Genomic DNA, 17,639 nt, shown 5'->3' with positions numbered 1-17,639 from the left:
CTGACTGACAGGCTGCACTGGTATCTGTGCTAGGGTGAGAGGGGAGCAGGGATTAAATTTAGGAAAATGCGAGGATATTTGTGTCCTGTACTGCAGATAGGACACCTATTATAAAACTGGTTTGTTTTCTATACCTTGTGACTCATGCTGTGTCTTGCTGAATTTGAGTATGTGAAAAGCTCATAAGAAAGACTACTGTTTCTTGTTAAGGATGCAAGACTAGTTCTGCAATACTTTAAAAAAAAAAAAAAAAAAAAAAAAAAAGGCCTGAAGCCTAGTGTATTGCTGGTTCTCTACTTGTCAGGTGCCAACAGCAGGGTTTGGCTATGTCTCATCCCAGCTGTGGAAAGGTCCCATCTCTTTCCCACTGAGACTACAATGTCCTTGGGTTGAGTTTGATCATAGCAGATTTCTGGTGTGTGCAAAAAAAGTCAAGCCAGGACCTGGCTGGCATCTCTTGGGGTATGTGGGGAAAACTGGAGCACAGCAACTACAGGTGGACCCCAGTAGTTTGCCCTTTGCGAGGGCAAAGATCTGCTGTTCTGTAGCAGCTCCTGCCCCCTTCGGAGAGAACCTGCGAGCAAGCGGGGGTTCAGGCTGGTGAGTTCTCTGGCCTGTGTCCCTCACAGTGTTAGTGCTAGCCATCTCGGGGCTTGTGTGGATCAGTTGGAGTAGCTGCTTCAGCAAAGACCTTTTCTCCCCCTCTACCCCTAACCTTTCTCCTTGGCATCCTGGCCGGTTATTTGCTCTTCTCCCCTTCTCTTTAGCCTCACCCTGAACAGCCTGTCATATTTGATGGTGTGTCTAATTTCTTCTTGCCTCTTTTTTCTCATCTCTCTCCTTGTGCAGCAGCACCAACTGAGCCGGAAGCAGTGGTCAGGAAGTACCTGGAAGAGCTGAAGGGTGCTCCTGCTGATGAGGTGAGAGGGGAGGGTGGGAGGAAGAAGAGGTGGGAGAAGAGAGGATAATAAAGCAAGGTTGGCTTTGCTAGAGCTCTGTTCATTGGGGTATTGTGAAAACCGAGGTGGTGTATGAGGACTGTTCTTCCGTGGCCATCCCGTGTAGTAGATCCTGCTGCTTGTGATGGCCTCCTTGATGCTAGGTGGAAAGACCTCAGCGTCGCCTGAAGCCCGCACATAGTAACTGGGGATTCAGCCTCGTCCAGATACTTGGATGTGCACGCTGTGCCCTCCAGGTTTGGTGGGTTCAACTATCCCAACAAACAACTGTCAGCCTTAGAGGGCAGGGCATGCATGTTGGACTACTCACTCTGTCTTGCTGCTTGTTTAATGAAATACTGCCCTAACCACCTCCCTGCCAGCACGGGTACCCACGGATGGTCACCCAGCCTCCCCACCTTAGGAGGAGTGCGAGAGTGAGAGCGTATACTAAAGGAGCAGGGGCTGCCCTGGTTTTAGACTCGGATAGAGGATCTCACAAGCCAACGTGATATCGGCTCTCTCTGTTACACAAGGCTCACTTGAAACATCACCTTCCAGCCTGCAGCTGGAACAAGCTGAGATCCAGCTGATTCAATTGCTTTGTAGGGTGACTAGCTCAGAGGTAGGTGCTTACATCCCCCTTCCAGTGAATTGAGTTTGGGGTGCCATTCAGTTTATCCTGTGGCAGGTAACTAAAACGGGCTGAGTGAGCTGTGCCCTGGAAGTGCCTGTTGCTTTTCAGTGCAAACAGGAGGACTGTAGGTAAGGGTTCGGATGAAGACCTGGAAGTACCCAGAAGCAGGAAGATGGTTTCTGGCTGTTGGACTGTCTGTTGCTTGCAGAGGACTGTGGCTAAGGGAGCGTTGTGTGGGTCAAATAGTTAATCCTACCAATGCTTTCTGATTCCTCTTGGAACTGGCTGCAGGATCTGGGGTGAAGGAGGGAGTTTGACTTTTGTGTCTTCTCAGTGCTCACAGAGCTCGAACTCACAGACTCTAGACCTTGAATTGCACTGGAGCTACTCTGTAGAGGAGCAGGACATAAACATGTTCAGTTCCCTGCTTGTTCCTTCTAACGGCAGTCTTGTCCTGTGCTGTCCGGGAGGAGGCAGTGAAGAGTGGTAGCAGCTGAATGAAGAAACCTGTCTCTGTCCTTAAGCCTTAAAGGGAAGGATTAAAGCTAAAGGCAAAGCTTCTTAAAATGTTTCCCTGATCATTTCCGTGGTGGGTCAGCCAGTATGAATGCCTTGGTGCCCGCAGTACACAGAGGCTTTGTCCTTTCTGTCTAGGATTGTATGATCTGCATGGAGAAGCTGGCATCCCCCTCAGGTTATGGGGATGCTTGCGAGTGCAGCACGATCAAGCCAGAGATGGTCGGTCGCCTGACAAACTGCCAGCACTCCTTCCACATGCTCTGCGTGCTGGCTATGTACTGCAATGGAAACAAGGTACCAAGACAGTCCATCCCCACTGGGGTCCCGTGCCCTGTGTCCAGGTGACTGTGGAGGTCTGATGCCTGCTTCTGTTTCCCCACAGGATGGGAGTTTGCAGTGCCCCTCTTGTAAAACCATCTATGGAGAGAAAACTGGTACTCAGCCCAAAGGGAAGATGGAGGTCTCCACTTTTCCCCAGTCTCTCCCTGGCCACAAGGACTGTGGGACGATCCAGATCGTATATCACATCAGCAGAGGCATTCAGGTGAGTACACAGCGTGCTTGCAGGAATGGCTGCTGTCAGACAGTCCTGAGGCTGGTGAGAGGAAGCTGTGTGAGCCTCCCAGAGCAGTACCGGGAACCCAGTACAGTTACCTGTTGAGACAACCCATCTTTGAGCAGCCTCTTCTAAGGTGCCTGGAGCTGCTAGCTGCACAGGATGGTCTTCAACGTATCAGTGACTTTGGTCTCCTCTATGAAGGACTTTGTAGACCCTGGGGCCAATCTGCCTCTCGCCAACCTTTCACCTACAGTTAAAACTATCTGCCTGAAGCAGGGAGAAGACTCAGCCAGTGCCCACAGGGTGGGAGAGATTCCAATGTCTTATTTCACAGCCCACATCTGAGCTTTGTGTGGTTGCAGTGAGCTGAAAGGCTGGAGGCAGGTGGTCTTTCTTTTAGGGTATCTTTAGACCATGTGCAAAACCTGTAGCTTGAGGCTGCCTCCCGCCATGAGGTACCTCATGGAGAATCTGTGATGTTAGCATGTCCCCTAGGAAAAAGTCAAATACCTTGTACTCGTGTTCGGCAATACCTTGCTCCTTTTGGATGGAAAAGCTGGCCTGAGATGGTCCTATCCTAAATTCTGTTGCTGCTCCTAAATCTTACCACTGAGGAATTGTGCAACCCATACAAAGATGGAAGTGTCCATGCAGAATATGTCCTTTATCTATTGCAGGGCCCTGAGCACCCCAACCCTGGGATGCCTTACACAGCTAGAGGCTTTCCTCGCTATTGCTATCTGCCAGACAGTGAGAAAGGCAGAAAGGTAAGGCTACGCACTGATTACATGACTCCTCCACGATTGTCTCTTGGCTCAGTATTGGTGGCTTTTCGAATAGGGTGGTTTTTATGAGAGCTGCTCCTGTGATGCTGACCAGCTATTCTTGCTGGTTGTCCATGTGGTTGTTCCTTAGGTGTGTTTATAACCCCTCTGGCTGTGAAGATTTTACTTTCTCTCAACAACTTTGGCTGGGAAGTTTAGTTGCCTTTCATCCCTTTGCTAAACAAAAGCCCACCTAATTTTTTGAGAAAACACTCCTGGCCTGCCTTGAGCTGTGCTGTTACAAGGGTTTACTCTTGGATTTTCCAAGCTCAGCGGTTCTATCTGCTGACTCTTCCCATCCCCGTTTTCTGTGGGTAGATGTGTTTGTCTCAAGTTGTGCCAGTATTTTTCAAGTCCTAGAAGACTGGTGTTTGGAGGGAATTGTCCTTCCCATCAGGGACACCACATAGGTAACTAGGAGATGAGGGGGACCCCTCTGATGCTGATATCTTTATAGTTTCTTGATGCTACCACAGGGATGTAGGTTGCTAAGCTTCTGGCAAGCAGCTGGGTCCATGTCTCACCTGGATGTTTCCCTTGGAAAGGGCCATGGAGCTGTTCCCACAGCCTGGAAAGAAGGGACTGCTCATCTGTTCCTTTCATAACTCGAGTCTCCTAGCTGCTGGAAACCATCTTTGATTTTTCTCCCTCCGCCTCTAGGTCCTGGAGCTCCTAAAGGTGGCCTGGAAGAGACGCCTGATTTTCACAGTGGGCACCTCCAGCACCACTGGTGAGAGCAACACGGTGGTGTGGAACGAAATCCACCACAAGACAGAGATGGACACAAACCTGAGTGGCCATGGCTACCCTGACCCCAACTACCTGGACAATGTGCTGGCAGAGCTGGCTGCACAGGGTGTCACTGAGGACTGCCTGAGACAATGAGCTGTGTTGGGGGGCCGGCTGTGCCGTGCACGTCTCCAGGGCCCTCCAATTTGGAGGCCCATCTAGTGCACTTATTCCTGTTGCCTTAAGTTCCTGTGTCTGACCGCCTGTCACACTGAGCAATAACACTGTAACGCGGGAGCCGTGTGTGCTCTGTACAGTCTCTCTTTCTGGAGGGAAGGCTGCTTTTGTAGAAAGTGGGCTCGCGTTTCCGGGTAGGGCTGATGGACGTAGCCAGGACTGGCTAGGAGAGTTGTGTTAGGTGACAAATCCCCTTGCGAAGGCAGGACCTTCGCCCTGGTAATGCTTGGGGACAGGAGGGGGGAGAAGGGAACGTCTCACTCCCACTAGACTACTCAAAAGGAAAATGAGGCCTCCCTCCTGCAGCATGTCACAGCTGTTTGTCTCCGAGGCACCACTTAGAGTAAAGCCTCCTCCCTCCTGCCCCTGTAGCTGATAACCTATTTCTCTGCTTGGTCATAATAAACATTGCATTGCCATGGAGAGTCTCTGCTTTGCCTTCAAACTACCTGATGGCTTGGGGTGTCTCCCCTCCTGTGGCCCTCTTTGAGGGAGCAGCCTGCTCTGTGGAGCTGGGGACACTCGATCCAGCCAGGAGAAAGGAGGGAAAGCTCAGCTCCGCTGGAGGAACGAGAATCTCTGCAGGGGCAGGACACTAGACACCCATTCCTGGGGTCTTGGGTTGAAGGCTGTCAGTGTTTTCACCCACTTTCCTTAGGGGCTCTCCTTGAGGTGTGCTGTGGTTTGGAAAACAGAGGTGTGTTTGCTCCATCACCTCCTCATGGTTGCACACCTTAACCGGTTATTCCCTTCTCTACATGTAGCTGTGCATCTCTACCGGGCACAGGGGTTCAGGCAGGGCCCCCCGTTCAACGTCTGCACTGTGACCATTCTCAGCTGGCATCTGGCTCCACGGAGGTTTGGGGGTTGCAGCCATCGTGCCTACAGAGGTGACCCAGCAAGGAGGAGCATATTGGCAGGGCCTGGCAGTGTCTGGGAAATCACAATCTCTGCTCTTGCTTTGAACCACGGTTCCTGTTGCCACTCCCATCACCCTGAAGTCCTTGTGGCAAGGCATGTTCCTAAAGTATGTCTTCTTTTTCCCATCTTTTAAGTGCGGCAACAGCCCAGCAGTTTGGGGGCTGTTCCTTAGCCCTTTGTGTCCAGCTGTTTTGTGTTAGTGTTCAATGAAGCAGCTGGAGAAAGGAGGGGTTTTTACTGCTTTGTGCCGCTGCAGTAGGTTGGACAGCTGGGGATGGTGAAGGGAGTGCTGGTGCCACCAGGCGGTGACAGGGCCCTTTGCTTCCTTTTTTCTGCTACGGCACTTGGCTGTGAGCGGATCTGTCCCTTTGGCCGCAGCAACGCGAATCTGCTAGCAAAGATGTTCTGCGGGCAGGAGCACGCTCCTGTGCAGCCGTCCGTGTCTGGTCATTCAAAGCACCAAGGCCCAGAGAAGGGGCTATTGCTCCAGTCCTGTTGTCCTTGGGCTCATTGTCGCCTCAGTGACAAAGGCTCTATAAGAGCTGCTGCTGGCTGCTGCTTGCTGTGGCTACATCCCCCCAGCTGCAAGTCCCAAAGCTCTGCTGCTATTAAATCTGCTGTTAGCTTCCTTTAGCACAACAGAGCGCCTGGTGCCTTCTGCCGCTTCACCACCTGCCTAGTGAGTCTAGGACCTGGCCTTGGCTCGCGGTGGCTGCCAGCTAGTCAGTCCGTGTAGCGTTAGTGTGTCCTATAGCACCAAAGGGGGGGGCAAATTCTGCTTTCTGTCACCAGTAGAATAATGAAAGATTTTTACAGAGCTACCGCGAGCTGGGGTAGCTTTCCCGGGTGTCTACCTTGTGCTTGCATCCGCCTCCTAGTTAACCCTCTGCTCACCAGACAGCAACCTAACCTCTGGCCAGGCTTCAGGGAGAAAACACTCAAGTATCCAGCCAAGCCTGGAAACGCTGCAACAATGGGAGCTCCTGGGGAAAGGCAGGTACGTGCCTGTGATTTGCTGAGCTCTACAGTAAATGATTGCATCTGCTCTTCTCCCACCCTGGCTGTGAAGTGGAGAGGTTTCTAGCTTAAGCCTCAGCTTCTCATCCCCACTTCACGTTTCCGCAGCAAACAAAACACTGAACCGAAGAGCAAATTGGGTAGGGCTCACCTGGCCTTGCGCGGAGTGAGAATTTCCTGCCGAGCGTGGCTCAGGGCATGCTGGAGCCGTCCCTTGGGCTGATGCTCTTCTGCGCGTGAATGAGATGGAGCCTCCCTGCACCTGGGCCGCCCCGGGAGCCGTGGCTTGAGCTGGGCAGGCTCGGCTCCTGACCCTGAGCCCTCGCCTTCGGTGTGTCCTAAAAAAAGACCGTGCCCTGCGTAAGTGGGTGGCAAGCCCTGGGGCAACCTAGCGCCCACAGCAGCGGGAGGCAAAAAACGCGCAGTGCTGGGCGCTGCTGGGCAGGGACAAGCGTTGGAGCCGGGGGCCCGAGGAGCTGAGGGCGGACGCGGTGGAGGACAGCAGGGCCGGCGCGGGGCGAAAGCACCGCTGCAATGCCGTGGTGGGAACGGAGACCCGTCAGAGCACTGAGCGCCGGCTGGCTCCTCACGCTCCCCCGTGGCCGGCCCTCGGGGACCGTCCCCTGCAGCACAGCCCCAGGCTGGTTTCCTTTGGAGCTCGGCCCGTCCCCGCGGAGAAAGGCGGGCAGCCACAGGCAAGGCTCCAGCGTGCAGGCGGCGACGAGAGGACGGCGCGGCCCGAGGCACCGACCTGCGCGGGGGGCCCGTCAGCCCCCCGTGCGGTGCCGAGGGCTCGCGTGCGGCCAGGTGGGTGTTTGTCAGCCGAGCTCTGACCCCGCGAGTACGTTGGCCCCATGTCCAAGGAGGGGGTGGCGGCAGCTGGGGCCGCGCGTCACCGAGCCGCAGCGGTGCGTCACCGAGCCCTGCTCGCCCCGCCGCCCTCTCCGGGCCCTTCCCCTCCCTGGGGCAAGGCCGGCGAGCCGGCTCTGGGTGCTGCGAGGGCGCCCGGCCCCGCTGGGGCGCAGGGCTGACGGGGGGGGGCCTGACGCAGCGCCCCGGCCAAGCCTTCGAGCCCTGCCCGCGCCTTGGCTCGGAGACGGCCTCGGCGACCCTCGCCGGCTGGTGACCTGCAGCGTCGCCCCGCGCCGCCTCTCACCGGGCCGGCCTCGGCGCCTCCCCGGCCCCACGGCCGAGCGGGGAGTCGGGGCCGGAGGGCGGCTGGGAAGGCGTGCGGCCGGCCGGCCCCCTTTGCCCGCGGGGTCCGGCTGGGCCGGCCGAGCAGGCGCAGGAATGCGGGGCTGGGAGGGCCCCGGCACCCGGGGGCTCCCGGGGCAGCTTGCCGGAGCCGCCGGCCCCCAGGCAGCGGGAGACGGCGAGCGGAGCGAGGCCGAGACGCCCGGCTCGCTGCGCCGGCCATGGAGCTGCCGCGGGTGCTGCTGGCGCTGGCCGGGACGGGCGCAGCCGCGGGCCTGGGTGAACCCCCGCGGGGCGGCGGGGGGCCGAGGGGCGGTGCGGCGGGCCGGGGGCGCTGGGCAGCGTTTTTCCCTCGGGTCCGAGTGGGTTTCCCCCCACCGGGGAGGAGGTTTGGGGGCGGCGGGCGCAGCGAGCGGTGCAGCCCCCCGGGGCCGCCGCAGCCCCTCACCGGCCCCCGCTCCTCCAGCCCTGCTGCCCTACGTGCCCCGGGTGCCCCAGCAGGCGCTGGCGGGCAAGGTGACCGCCACCACCTTCGCGCTGGACAAGCCCTTCTGCGTCTTCGACGGGCACGCCGACGCCACCGACGGCGTCTGGCTGGTGGTGGCTTTTGCCAACGGTGAGCGGTGCCGCCATCGCCCCCCCTTCCTCCCCCCCGCCCTGCCGCCCCCAACCGCCGCAGCGGCGGGCATCGCCCGTCCCGGCTGGGGTCTTCCCCGGGACCGGCCTCCGCCTCTCCGCCCGCAGCCACCGCCGCCTTCAGGAACCCGACGTCCCCGGCCGCCATCCCGCCCTACCAGCGGCTCTGCGCCGCCCGGTCCTACATGACGCTGGAGACGCCGGCGGCCTCGTACGCCTGCCCGCGGCGGAGCGCGGCCGTGCTGCGGGTGGGCGGCGAGGCGGCGGCCTGCGGCGCCGGGGGCGGCCCGGCCTCCTGCAACGGGCCCCTGTCCTCCCCGGGGCCCTACAGGTGAGACCCCCCCCCCCCACCCCCGCCGGCCGGGGCGACGGGCCGTCCCCGCGCCCCCCGCCCCGGGCGTCACGGCGCAGCCCCCTCCCGCAGGGTGAAGTTTCTCGCGCTGGGTTCCCGCGGCCCCAAAGCCGAGACGCGCTGGTCCGAGCCCATCGTCCTGCGGCAAGGTGACGCGCCGGCCGGTGGCCCTGCTCTCCTCCTCCGGGCTGCGCGGGTGCACGGCGGCGCCGTCACCCGCAGCAGAGCTGGGGTTGGGGTGGGGGGTCCCCGAGCCCCGCGTCCCGGCCCGGCTCATCCCGCGCCTCTCCAGCCCGCAGCCCGAGCAGCCTGGAGCCCGGCCCCGCGCGCCGCGGCAGCGCCGCCGTCGTCATCGCCTCCGTCCTCGCCGGCCTCGGCGCCGCGCTGGCCGTGGGGCTCCTCGGCGCCGCCGGGTACGTGGGGCGAGCGGGGCGGGCCGGCGCGGGCAGCCTCCTCTTGGCCCCGTCGGTACAGAGGTGGAACGAAGGACGTGTTTTTGCGGTTAAAACCAGGCCTTTTTGGGGCTGCGGGGCCCCGCCTGACCCCTCTGCTTGTCTCTCTGCAGCGCCCGGCGGTGCCGCCCGGAGCAGCTCCCCTGGCGCCGCGACCCGGCCGCCGGCTCCTTCTCCCGCAGCTCCTACCGGACCCACCACATCCCGCCGGCCCGGCCGCGGCCCCACGGCCAGGGCTGCAGCCCCCCGGCGCCGGCGCCCTGCTCCTCGGGCCGCGCTGCCTGGGTGCAGTGCTGAGACCCCCTGGGCCGCCCCGCTCCGCGTCCTCCCCGTCCCGCTCCCGCTCCGGCTCCCGCCGAGTAAACTCTCGTTTTGCATCTTCCACCTGCCTCGTCCGTCCGCCGCCCTCGCTCGCCCGGGCGCCCCGGGCCCTCGGCGCTGCCCTGCGCCAGCCTCCCGGCGCTCCTTTCCCGGGCGCCGTGCTGGGGGGCTGCCAGAGCGGGCACGGCCCCGGCGAGGCTCCCTGTCCGCCCCCCGGGCACGGGCCCTCCCGGCTGCCGTGTCACGAGCTCGGCGGTTCTCAGCACACCGCCCCGGGGTGCGCTCGGGCGTAGCCAGCGCTCCCGGGGGAAACTAGCTCGACCTGTTTGCGGCGGGCGCGGGTGCGGGTCCGGGCCGGGCAGGAATGTGGGCGGCGGGGAGGCGGCGGGCGGCTCCCCGGCGGAGGTGGAGCGGGGCCCCTGCCCGCGCCGCCTGCACACGGGCCCCGGCCGCCGGCGCGATGCTCCCGCTGCTCCTGCTCCTGGCGACGGCGCGCGGCGCGGGCGCCCTGAGTGAGTCGGGCGCGGGGCCGGGGGCAGGTTGGGAAACGCGGGGGGGGGGGGTTGCATCCACGCCGGCCCCAGGGGCTGTGCAGCGTGTGCAACCCCCCCCCCCAAAAGCGGGTGGGGGGGCCCCGACGTCCCCTGCTTGGGGACATTCCTCATGCACGGACACAGGGACCCGTGCCGGGTCAGGGTCTCTCGTGCATGCACATGGGGACCCATGCCGGGTCGGGGTCCTTCATGCGTGGACACAGGGACCCACGCCAGAGCCTGGGGGACACCGGAGAGTGCAGGGCAGCTGGTGACACCCCTGCTCGGATTGGCACCCCCCATCCGCACGACACCCACCCACCCGAGCTGGGTGCGCTGATGGACAGGCGCAGCGTGGGGGGTCACCCGGGGGGTCTCACACGGGTGTTGCTCCACCAGCGGTGCCACGGGCCGTCCTCACCGCCTGGTTTTCACGGCTTTTGGCATCTCTGAGCTGAAAACGGGTGGTGACAGGGAGCCGGGTGCCCTCGGAGCAGCTCCCCGCCGGGCGCGCAGCAGCCTTCCCCGGGGAACGGCCGCGCTCCCCGCCGGCCCCGGCGCGTGCCGCGGCTGGGGTCTGCTGCAGAGCAGGCTCCGCGCCCGGCCAAAACCCATGGCCCCCGGGGGGGCTCGCCGGCCCTCCTGGCGCGGCGAGGCCTCACCGGCCGGTGCCTCGTCTCAGCCAGCATCGATTACGAGCCGTCCCTCACCGAGCGGGCGCTGGCCGGCAGGATCACCGCCTCCACCTTCGTCCTGGAGCAGCCGCGCTGCGTCTTCGAGGAAGATCGGCACAGCGCCCAGGAGATCTGGCTGGTGGTCGCCCTCGATGCGGGTACGGGGTGGTGGGGGACGAGCGCCGGGGCCGGCGGCGCGCGGGGCCCCGGCGATCCCTCCTCACCCGCCGTCCCGCAGCCGCCGCCGACTTCAACGCCAGCGCGGCGCCAGGCACGGGCCAGCTGGCTTTCCAGACCTTCCCCAACACCACGGCCTACGCCACGCTCAACACCACCCTCGCCAACTACCCCTGCGCCCGTCGGCCCGGGGACGTCACCGTGCTGCGCGTCGGGAGCGAAACCGCCTGCCGCAGCGACCCGGCCAGGCCCAGCTGCAACGGCCCCTTGCCGGGGCCCGGGCCCTACCGGTGAGCCCGGGCGGTGGTCCGGGGGGGCTGTGCGGGTGCGGGGGGTCCAGACCCCCGGCCGCGCGGCGTGGCTCCGATCGGCCGCGCCGGACGAATCCAGTGGGCACGGAGCCGCCACGTCCCGGCGTGCCGTGCTCGTGCCGAGGGCCGCCGGGAGCGCGGCTCAGCCTCTCCTCCTCCTCCCCAGGGTGAAGTTCGTCACCTGGGATGCGTCCGGACCCCAGGCCGAGACGTCCTGGTCCAAGCCCATCACCCTGAAAACAGGTACCCGCCGCAGGGCCGGGGCAGGTCCCGTGGTGCCCGGGGGTGGCCGGGAGCCAGGTGGCGTGCGACAGCCCTCGTCTGCACCAGCGCCGTTTCACGGCGGGGCAGCACGTGGCACTGCCGGTTATGGTGGGGAAACTGAGGCACAGGCATCTCCCAGGTCGGCGCTGGGACGACTGAGCCCAGCACGATTGCACATGCAACTGCACGGCGTGATTGCACACGCCTACAGTGGGGCTGGGGTCCCGCTCCCGCCCCGGCCCCCGGCGCTGTTTGCTTGCTGCCGGCGCTCTTCCTTCCCTCCGGTCTCTCCTCCAGCTCGGCGAGCCGACAGCCTGCCCGTGACGGCCGGCGGGCGCAGCACCGGCATGATCGTGCTCACCTCCATCCTCACCATCCTCTTCGCCGTGCTGCTGGCTTGCCTGGTGGCCCTGCTGGCCGCCTGGTGGTGAGTGCCACCGGCCGCGCGTCCCGAGGTGCCCCCCGGCACGCGGGGCAGGGCGAGGGCGCTGCCAGAGCCCCCTGCGCCCCCTGCAACAGGGTGGCGATGCCCGGCCGTCCCCGGGGGCTTGGCCCCGGCACGGTTCATCCATCCTTCCCTTCCCAGCTCGGACTCGTGCGGCAGCAGCAGCCTCTTCAGCAAGCCCGACGCGGTGACGGTGAAGCGCTACAACACCCACCACGTCTACGACCAGCCGGCCGCCCGGCTCTGAGCCCCGGCTGCCGCCGCCGCCGGCCGCGTCCCCCCGCGCCAGCTCTGCCCGGCGCCCCCCGCTTCGCTGCTGCCATTCCCGCGCCGGGAGCCGGCCCGGCCCTCTCTGCCCCCGCCGGCCTCCGGGTGCTCTCGCCGCCCCGCACAGCCCTGGTTTCCCCCGCCGCCGCCGCCGCCGGGGCCCGGAGGGGATGCACGGGAGCGCCGTGCCGCGAGAGGGGCTGCGTCTCCAAGGAAGGGTCGGCGGTGCGGCCGCCCCGAGCCCGGCGTGGGGACGGGAGCGAAGCGGGGCCGGAGGAGAGGGGCCAAAGGCGGCGGCGGCGGCGGCCGGCGCGGGCAGGCGGCGGGGAGCCGAGAGGCCTCGAGCGGGAGCGGGCTGAGCGGCGACCGAGGGCGTTTCCGCGTGCTTTGCGCCTGAAGTGCGCGGGCTGCCTGGCAACCCGGCGGCCCGCGGCCTCTCCCCCTCCTGCAGCCGGCGGCGGAAAGCCCGCGCGCGCCGGGCCGCTGCCCCCGAGACGGCCCCGTCCGCCTCGCCGGCGCTCTTCCCCTGCCCCGGCGCGCCTGCCCCGCGGGAAGAAGCTGCAAAGCCGCGGAAAGCGGCGCGGCGCGCGCCCTGCCCCGCGCTGCTTCCCAGCAGCCAGACCTTGCGGACCAGAAGCAAAATAAAAAGCCCGTTGCTTTACTGATGAAGGCGAAAGAGGTTTGAGAAAACCTCACGTGTCCCTCTGCCCCAGCTGTCGCTTAGAAAGGGGTAGGAAAGTGCGGGGTGGCCTTTGTGCCCGTCTCCATCTCTGCCGCACAGCCATCTCCCCTCCGCCAGCGCGGTACCGGATCAGCCGCCCCAGGCTCTCTCTGCTCCAAATCCACCCCTTTTCCTGGGGGGGGTGGGATGGTTTCCTGGGAGGTGAGATGGTTTCCCAGGAGGTGGGGTGGTTTTGTGGGATGTGGGATGGTTTCCCGGGAGGTGGGGTGGTTTTGTGGGTTGTGGGATGGTTTCCCAGGAGGTGGGGTGGTTTTGTGGGATGTGGGAATGTTTCCCGGGAGGTGGGGTGGTTTTGTGGGATGTGGGATGGTTTCCCGGGAGGTGGGGTGGTTTTGTGGGATGGGAGATGGTTTCCCGGGAGGTGGGGTGGTTTTGTGGGATGTGGGATGGTTTCCCGGGAGGTGGGGTGGTTTTGTGGGATGTGGGATGGTTTCCCGGGAGGTGGGGTGGTTTTGTGGGATGTGGGATGGTTTCCCGGGAGGTGGGGTGGTTTTGTGGGATGTGGGAATGTTTCCCGGGAGGTGGGGTGGTTTTGTGGGATGTGGGATGATTTCCCGGGAGGTGGGGTGGTTTTGTGGGATGTGGGATGGTTTCCCGGGAGGTGGGATGGTTTTGTGGGATGTGAGATGGTTTCCCGGGAGGTGGGGTGGTTTTGTGGGATGTGGGATGGTTTCCCGGGAGGTGGGGTGGTTTTGTGGGTTGTGGGATGGTTTCCCGGGAGGTGGGGTGGTTTTGTGGGATGGGAGATGGTTTCCCGGGAGGTGGGGTGGTTTTGTGGGATGGGAGATGGTTTCCCGGGAGGTGGGATGGTTTTGTGGGATGTGGGATGGTTTCCCGGGAGGTGGGATGGTTTTGTGGGATGTGGGATGGTTTCCCGGGAGGTGGGGTGGTTTTGTGGGATGTGGGATGGTTTCCCGGGAGGTGGGATGGTTTTGTGGGATGTGGGATGGTTTCCCGGGAGGTGGGATGGTTTTGTGGGATGTGGGATGGTTTCCCGGGAGGTGGGGTGGTTTCCTGGGATGTGGGAATGTTTCCTGGGACATGGGATGGTTTCCCACACACAGACACGAGCGAAGCCTTTCCGGGCCCTGCTGATGTTCCCTGTCCATCCACGAGATGGCAAGAGGGGACCGGCAGCCCGTCCCCGCTCCTGCGGTGTGGGCTTGGGTACTCGGTTCCCATGGGTGGGCTTGGGTGCTTGGTCCCCATAGGAGGGGTTGGGTGCCTGGGTCCCACGGGGAAATGTGGGTGCCCAGTTCTCACAGGTGGGTTTGAACACCCAGTTCCCACAGGTAGTTTTGGGTGCCTGGTTCCCATGGGTGGGTAGGGTACCCCGAGCAGCTCGGCAGGGACAAGCCCTGCTCGCAGCAGGGTGCTGCGTGGTGGGGGGCCCAGGGTGCTGGGACGGAGGACGCCTTTCCCAAGACACACTTTGCACGCAAGGCTTGGAGCGGGCAGGAGACGGACCCGCAGGGGTGCTGGGGCTGGCACCACGTCAGCGCCAAGGGCCGTGTCCAGGCCGTATCCAGCAGCGTTGGCACACAAAAACTTTCGGGGAGGGATGTGAGAGCTGCACGGTGCATCCAGCCACCCCTCACCCTCTCCGGCCGGGAAGCAGCCCCAGCTCACACCTGCGGGGTGCTGGAGGACTGAAGGAGCAGCGTCCCTTCCCGGGAGCCCTGCCACCACCTGGGTGGCACCACCTGGGACCGCGGGAGCCCGGGCTCGGCCAGGTAAGCCGCTGCCGGGCGCTGTCCTGGGCTGCCGGCTGGTCCCAGCCCCGGGCAGGAGCTGCCCCGGCAGCCGTGGCTGCAAATGCCCAATGTCAGGCTCCCCCTAACCGTGCTAATGATATATATTATATATAAATACACAAAATGTATTTTTTCTGTAGGCAGTTTGTGAAGGGCACAGGGGCAAGGAAAGCTCTTCGGTGTACCACATTACATATATACGTCATCCCTATTCGTACCTTATCCATATTCACAGCACCCTTACCCCTCCGCTGGGGTGCCATTACAGCTCCCCGGAGGTGGGTTATTAACCTGCCTACCCACGTTTCAGCCTGAAATAAGGATCACGCTGCAAAAATACCACCCCGGCACTTTGTTTAGCAGCTGGGAAGATGAATATAATCTCCCAAGCCTTTGCACAGCTCCTTTAGGCTCTCTGTGGGCAGGGTGACTTTTGCAGCTAATTCCCGCGCTGCCATCCCAGTCCCCGGGAGTTGACCCCGGAGCTGCCGTATGCCGGGGCCCTGCGCCAGGAATCGCTCTCGATGAAGCTCAGCCAAAAAAAGAAAAAGGAAAAAAAAAAGGGAATCTGGCGATGACTCCCCCGGCCGGCCGCAGGAGCGTGCGGGAGCTGCCCAGAGGATGCCAGCTCGCCCTGGCGGTGCCGCGGGTCCCGCAGGGATGTTTCTGCTGTGCCTCTGCCTTGCCGGCGCTACGGAGAGGGGAGGATTAACAGAGGAATATCCCCGGGATAATCCCGGCTGCAGCAGGCAGCTGTTTTCTCGTTCAGCAAATCAAGGCTCCCAAACCCATCTCCGGCAAACTCCCCCAAATGAAATACACGTTTCACCGCTAAAGCGGCTTAGGGCAGCCTGGCGGGGTTTGTCCCCGCTGCTAACGGACACGGGACACGGGGCCAGGGCCCGTTTGCAGGAAGAGCGCCGGCTGCCGCGGGGGCCCGGGGAGCCGCGGGACGGGCAGCGCGCCCCGTCCTCGCCCCGCCGCCAGTCCCCGCAACGGCCCCCGAGAGCGGCCGCGCAGGGCCCGCGTCCCCTCGCCTCCCGGTAACAAATGTCAAGGCCCCCCCGGAGCCGCCTGCCAGCGGGGACGTGAGTCAGAGCCGGCGGCGGGGCCGCGAGGCACAGCGGGAGCCCGGCGCAGAGCGAGGCGTCCGGCTCGGGTTTCAGAGCGCCCTTTCGGCTGGGATTTTTTTCCATGCCCGCGCCCGGGGGCAAGGCCGGCCAGCGCTCCCGGCCCCCCCCAGCCCCTGCCCCAGCCGCCCGCCGGGCTTTTGCCCCGCTGGGCTGCCGAGGGCGACCGTGGGCAGCGGAGGAAACAGGAGCCCCCGGAGCAGCGCGGGGCTGCGAGAGCCGCGCACCCGCTCCTCCCTCCCGGCCGCGCTTCCCTGCACCTTTTTCTCCTGTTTAATTTCCCCCCAGCTCCCTTGAAAAGCCACGGGCTCCCCCCTGGGGGGGGGTTCGCAGCCCCGCGGGACGGCGGCCGGAGCGAAGCGCGGCTCAGCCCCTCGCCGAGCCGGCCGCCGTCGCCCTCGACGGGCGCACAAAGAGCCCCGTTGGGGGTCGGGGCCGCGGCCGGGCCGGGCGGGCTGCCCGGGGCGCTCGGCGGCCGTTCGAGCAGCGACGCTTTAGGCACGCAGCCCCCTCTGCAACGGGTTCGGTTTGCGTTTCCGTCTCTCCGGGGAAAGGACCCAAGAGGCAGAGCGTTTTCTTTGGTAAATATTTATCCTCCGCGCTCTGCTCCCCCCCGAGAAGCAGGATCTCCCATCAGCACCTCCCACTCCTATATAAAGCAGGTTAATGATTTTCTGGCTCTGTCTTGACAGCTTGACCTGAAACAGCTGAAAATGCCAGCGGGAGGCCGGGGGGGGGGCCGTGGGCGGTGTCGCCCAGCTGAGCCCCGAGCGGTTCGGTGCAGCAGTGAGGGCTTGCCGGGCCCTCCGGGCGCGGGGACACCCCGTCCCCGGGAGCGATGCTGCTTCAGGGGGAGGTTGAGCGGGGGTCCCCCCGGCTCCGACCTGCTGGCGGGACGCGGGAGAAGGAGCCGGGGCCGGCGGAGCCCCGGCTGCGCCCGCTGCTCTCGGCAGCCGTAACGAGGGGCCGGGAACAGATGGTGGCGGGCGTAGTTTAAAGTATTACGTTCATCAACGCAGCCCCGCCGGGGGCTGCTCGCTGCCCAACTCGGCGCATTTAGAAAGGTCTGTTTCTTTTCTTTTCTTTTTTTTTTTTTTCCCTTCTTAATATGCTGCTTAAACCCGTTCACAGCACGGCGGGCGGCCCCCGCTCGGGCGCTCGACCCGCTGATCTCCCGGCTCTCGGCGACGGCCACCGGCCACCGCAGCGCCCTTTCTGCAGCACGTGGTGGAAGACGAGGCACGAGAACCCGGCCGGCTTTGGCCAAGGTCACCTTGCCGGGTGGGAGCAGAAGTCGAGGGGCCGGAGCGGGGGGCCGGGCGTGGGCACTCTTCCTTGCAGTCAGTTTGGGAGAGTCGTGAGCCCAGGGAGAGGAGCAGTGTCTCCCCGCCATGCGGGACACCCAGACGGGTGCCCGGGCTGCACGTCACCATTGTTACCCGATTCGGGGGGCTCAGGAGCATCGGCTGCCTGGGGTGACCCATAGGGCCCACAGCAATACGGGGGGGGGCGGCTGACCCCTGTCAGGCCCACAGCAATTTGGGGGGTCCCACAAGGCCCATGGCAATATGGGGGTCCCTTCTAAGGCCTGCAGCAGTTTGGGGGTCCCCATCCCCAGCGAGGCCCACAGCAGTCTAGGGACCTGCAGGACTTTGGGGTCCTGCAGCAGTTGGGGAACCCACAGCACGTTGAGGTCCCCCACCACTTTGGGGTTCTGCAGCATTTCGGGGTCTTGCAACACTTTGGGGTCCCGCAGCACTTTGGGGATCTGCAGCACTTTGAGAGTCCTGCAGCCCTTTGAGGTCTCGCAGCACTTCGGGGTCCCCCAAAGCCCCCGCCGGGCCCCGCCCCCGCTCCGGAGTGACTCCGGATCAGCCCCACCCCCTGGCGGTCTCCACCCAACCACTGCCAGGGGACGGCCCCGAGGCCACGCCCCTCGGCCCTCCCCCGCCCGCGGATTGGCCGCCCGCGGCGCCGGTCCGCACATGGGGCGCGGGGCGCGGCGC

The 17,639-nt window shown here is 63.9% G+C and overlaps 3 protein-coding genes across 15 annotated transcripts in view; all 3 read left to right on the top strand.

The window, feature by feature from the left end:
* DTX2 (deltex E3 ubiquitin ligase 2) overlaps positions 1–4,864 on the top strand; it is a 46,490-nt gene extending 41,626 nt beyond the window's left edge. For all 12 annotated transcript variants that reach the window (XM_068909513.1, XM_068909510.1, XM_068909507.1 and 9 more), the window contains 5 exons: positions 850–920; positions 2,230–2,388; positions 2,477–2,638; positions 3,331–3,420; positions 4,138–4,864. In XM_068909513.1, coding sequence (XP_068765614.1) covers positions 850–920; positions 2,230–2,388; positions 2,477–2,638; positions 3,331–3,420; positions 4,138–4,362 — 707 coding nt within the window. In that variant the 3' untranslated portion in view covers positions 4,363–4,864. The remainder of the gene's footprint in view (positions 1–849; positions 921–2,229; positions 2,389–2,476; positions 2,639–3,330; positions 3,421–4,137) is intronic.
* Positions 4,865–7,796: 2,932 nt separating this feature from the next.
* UPK3B (uroplakin 3B) lies at positions 7,797–9,312 on the top strand. Its single transcript, XM_068910563.1, has 6 exons — positions 7,797–7,854; positions 8,042–8,191; positions 8,320–8,542; positions 8,636–8,712; positions 8,856–8,976; positions 9,129–9,312. The coding sequence occupies exons 1-6, from the start codon at positions 7,797–7,799 to the stop codon at positions 9,310–9,312; spliced, it is 813 nt and encodes a 270-aa protein (XP_068766664.1).
* A 431-nt stretch (positions 9,313–9,743) lies between these two features.
* Positions 9,744–12,679, top strand: LOC138061208 (uroplakin-3b-like protein 1). 2 transcript variants are annotated; one of them, XR_011134849.1, is made up of 7 exons: positions 9,764–9,848; positions 10,552–10,701; positions 10,782–11,010; positions 11,198–11,274; positions 11,593–11,722; positions 11,882–12,094; positions 12,345–12,679. XR_011134849.1 is itself a non-coding variant. In XM_068910041.1 (6 exons), exons 1-6 carry the CDS (start codon positions 9,797–9,799, stop codon positions 11,985–11,987), a joined length of 744 nt encoding a protein of 247 aa, XP_068766142.1. In that variant the 5' UTR covers positions 9,744–9,796; the 3' UTR covers positions 11,988–12,669. The 2 variants fall into 2 exon arrangements, 1 of the variants encoding a protein (XP_068766142.1); XM_068910041.1 differs by having other exon boundaries at positions 9,744–9,848; positions 11,882–12,669.
* Positions 12,680–17,639: the final 4,960 nt, after the last annotated feature.

This window comes from Struthio camelus, chromosome 16 (assembly GCF_040807025.1).
Source record: "Struthio camelus isolate bStrCam1 chromosome 16, bStrCam1.hap1, whole genome shotgun sequence".
Taxonomy (NCBI): Eukaryota; Metazoa; Chordata; class Aves; order Struthioniformes; family Struthionidae; genus Struthio; species Struthio camelus.
Note: the sequence above shows the minus strand (reverse complement) of the source record. Positions and strands in the feature narration are given on the sequence as shown.

Coding starts and splice junctions, on each gene's coding strand:
- LOC138061208 (XM_068910041.1), top strand. CDS start 9,797: ATGCTCCCGCTGCTCCTGCTCCTGGCGACGGCGCGCGGCGCGGGCGCC. Junction 11,275..11,592: donor GCCCATCACCCTGAAAACAG/GTACCCGCCGCA, acceptor TCTCTCCTCCAG/CTCGGCGAGCCGACAGCCTG. Junction 11,723..11,881: donor GCCCTGCTGGCCGCCTGGTG/GTGAGTGCCACC, acceptor TTCCCTTCCCAG/CTCGGACTCGTGCGGCAGCA.
- UPK3B (XM_068910563.1), top strand. CDS start 7,797: ATGGAGCTGCCGCGGGTGCTGCTGGCGCTGGCCGGGACGGGCGCAGCC. Junction 7,855..8,041: donor GGGCGCAGCCGCGGGCCTGG/GTGAACCCCCGC, acceptor CCGCTCCTCCAG/CCCTGCTGCCCTACGTGCCC. Junction 8,543..8,635: donor TCCTCCCCGGGGCCCTACAG/GTGAGACCCCCC, acceptor CCCCTCCCGCAG/GGTGAAGTTTCTCGCGCTGG.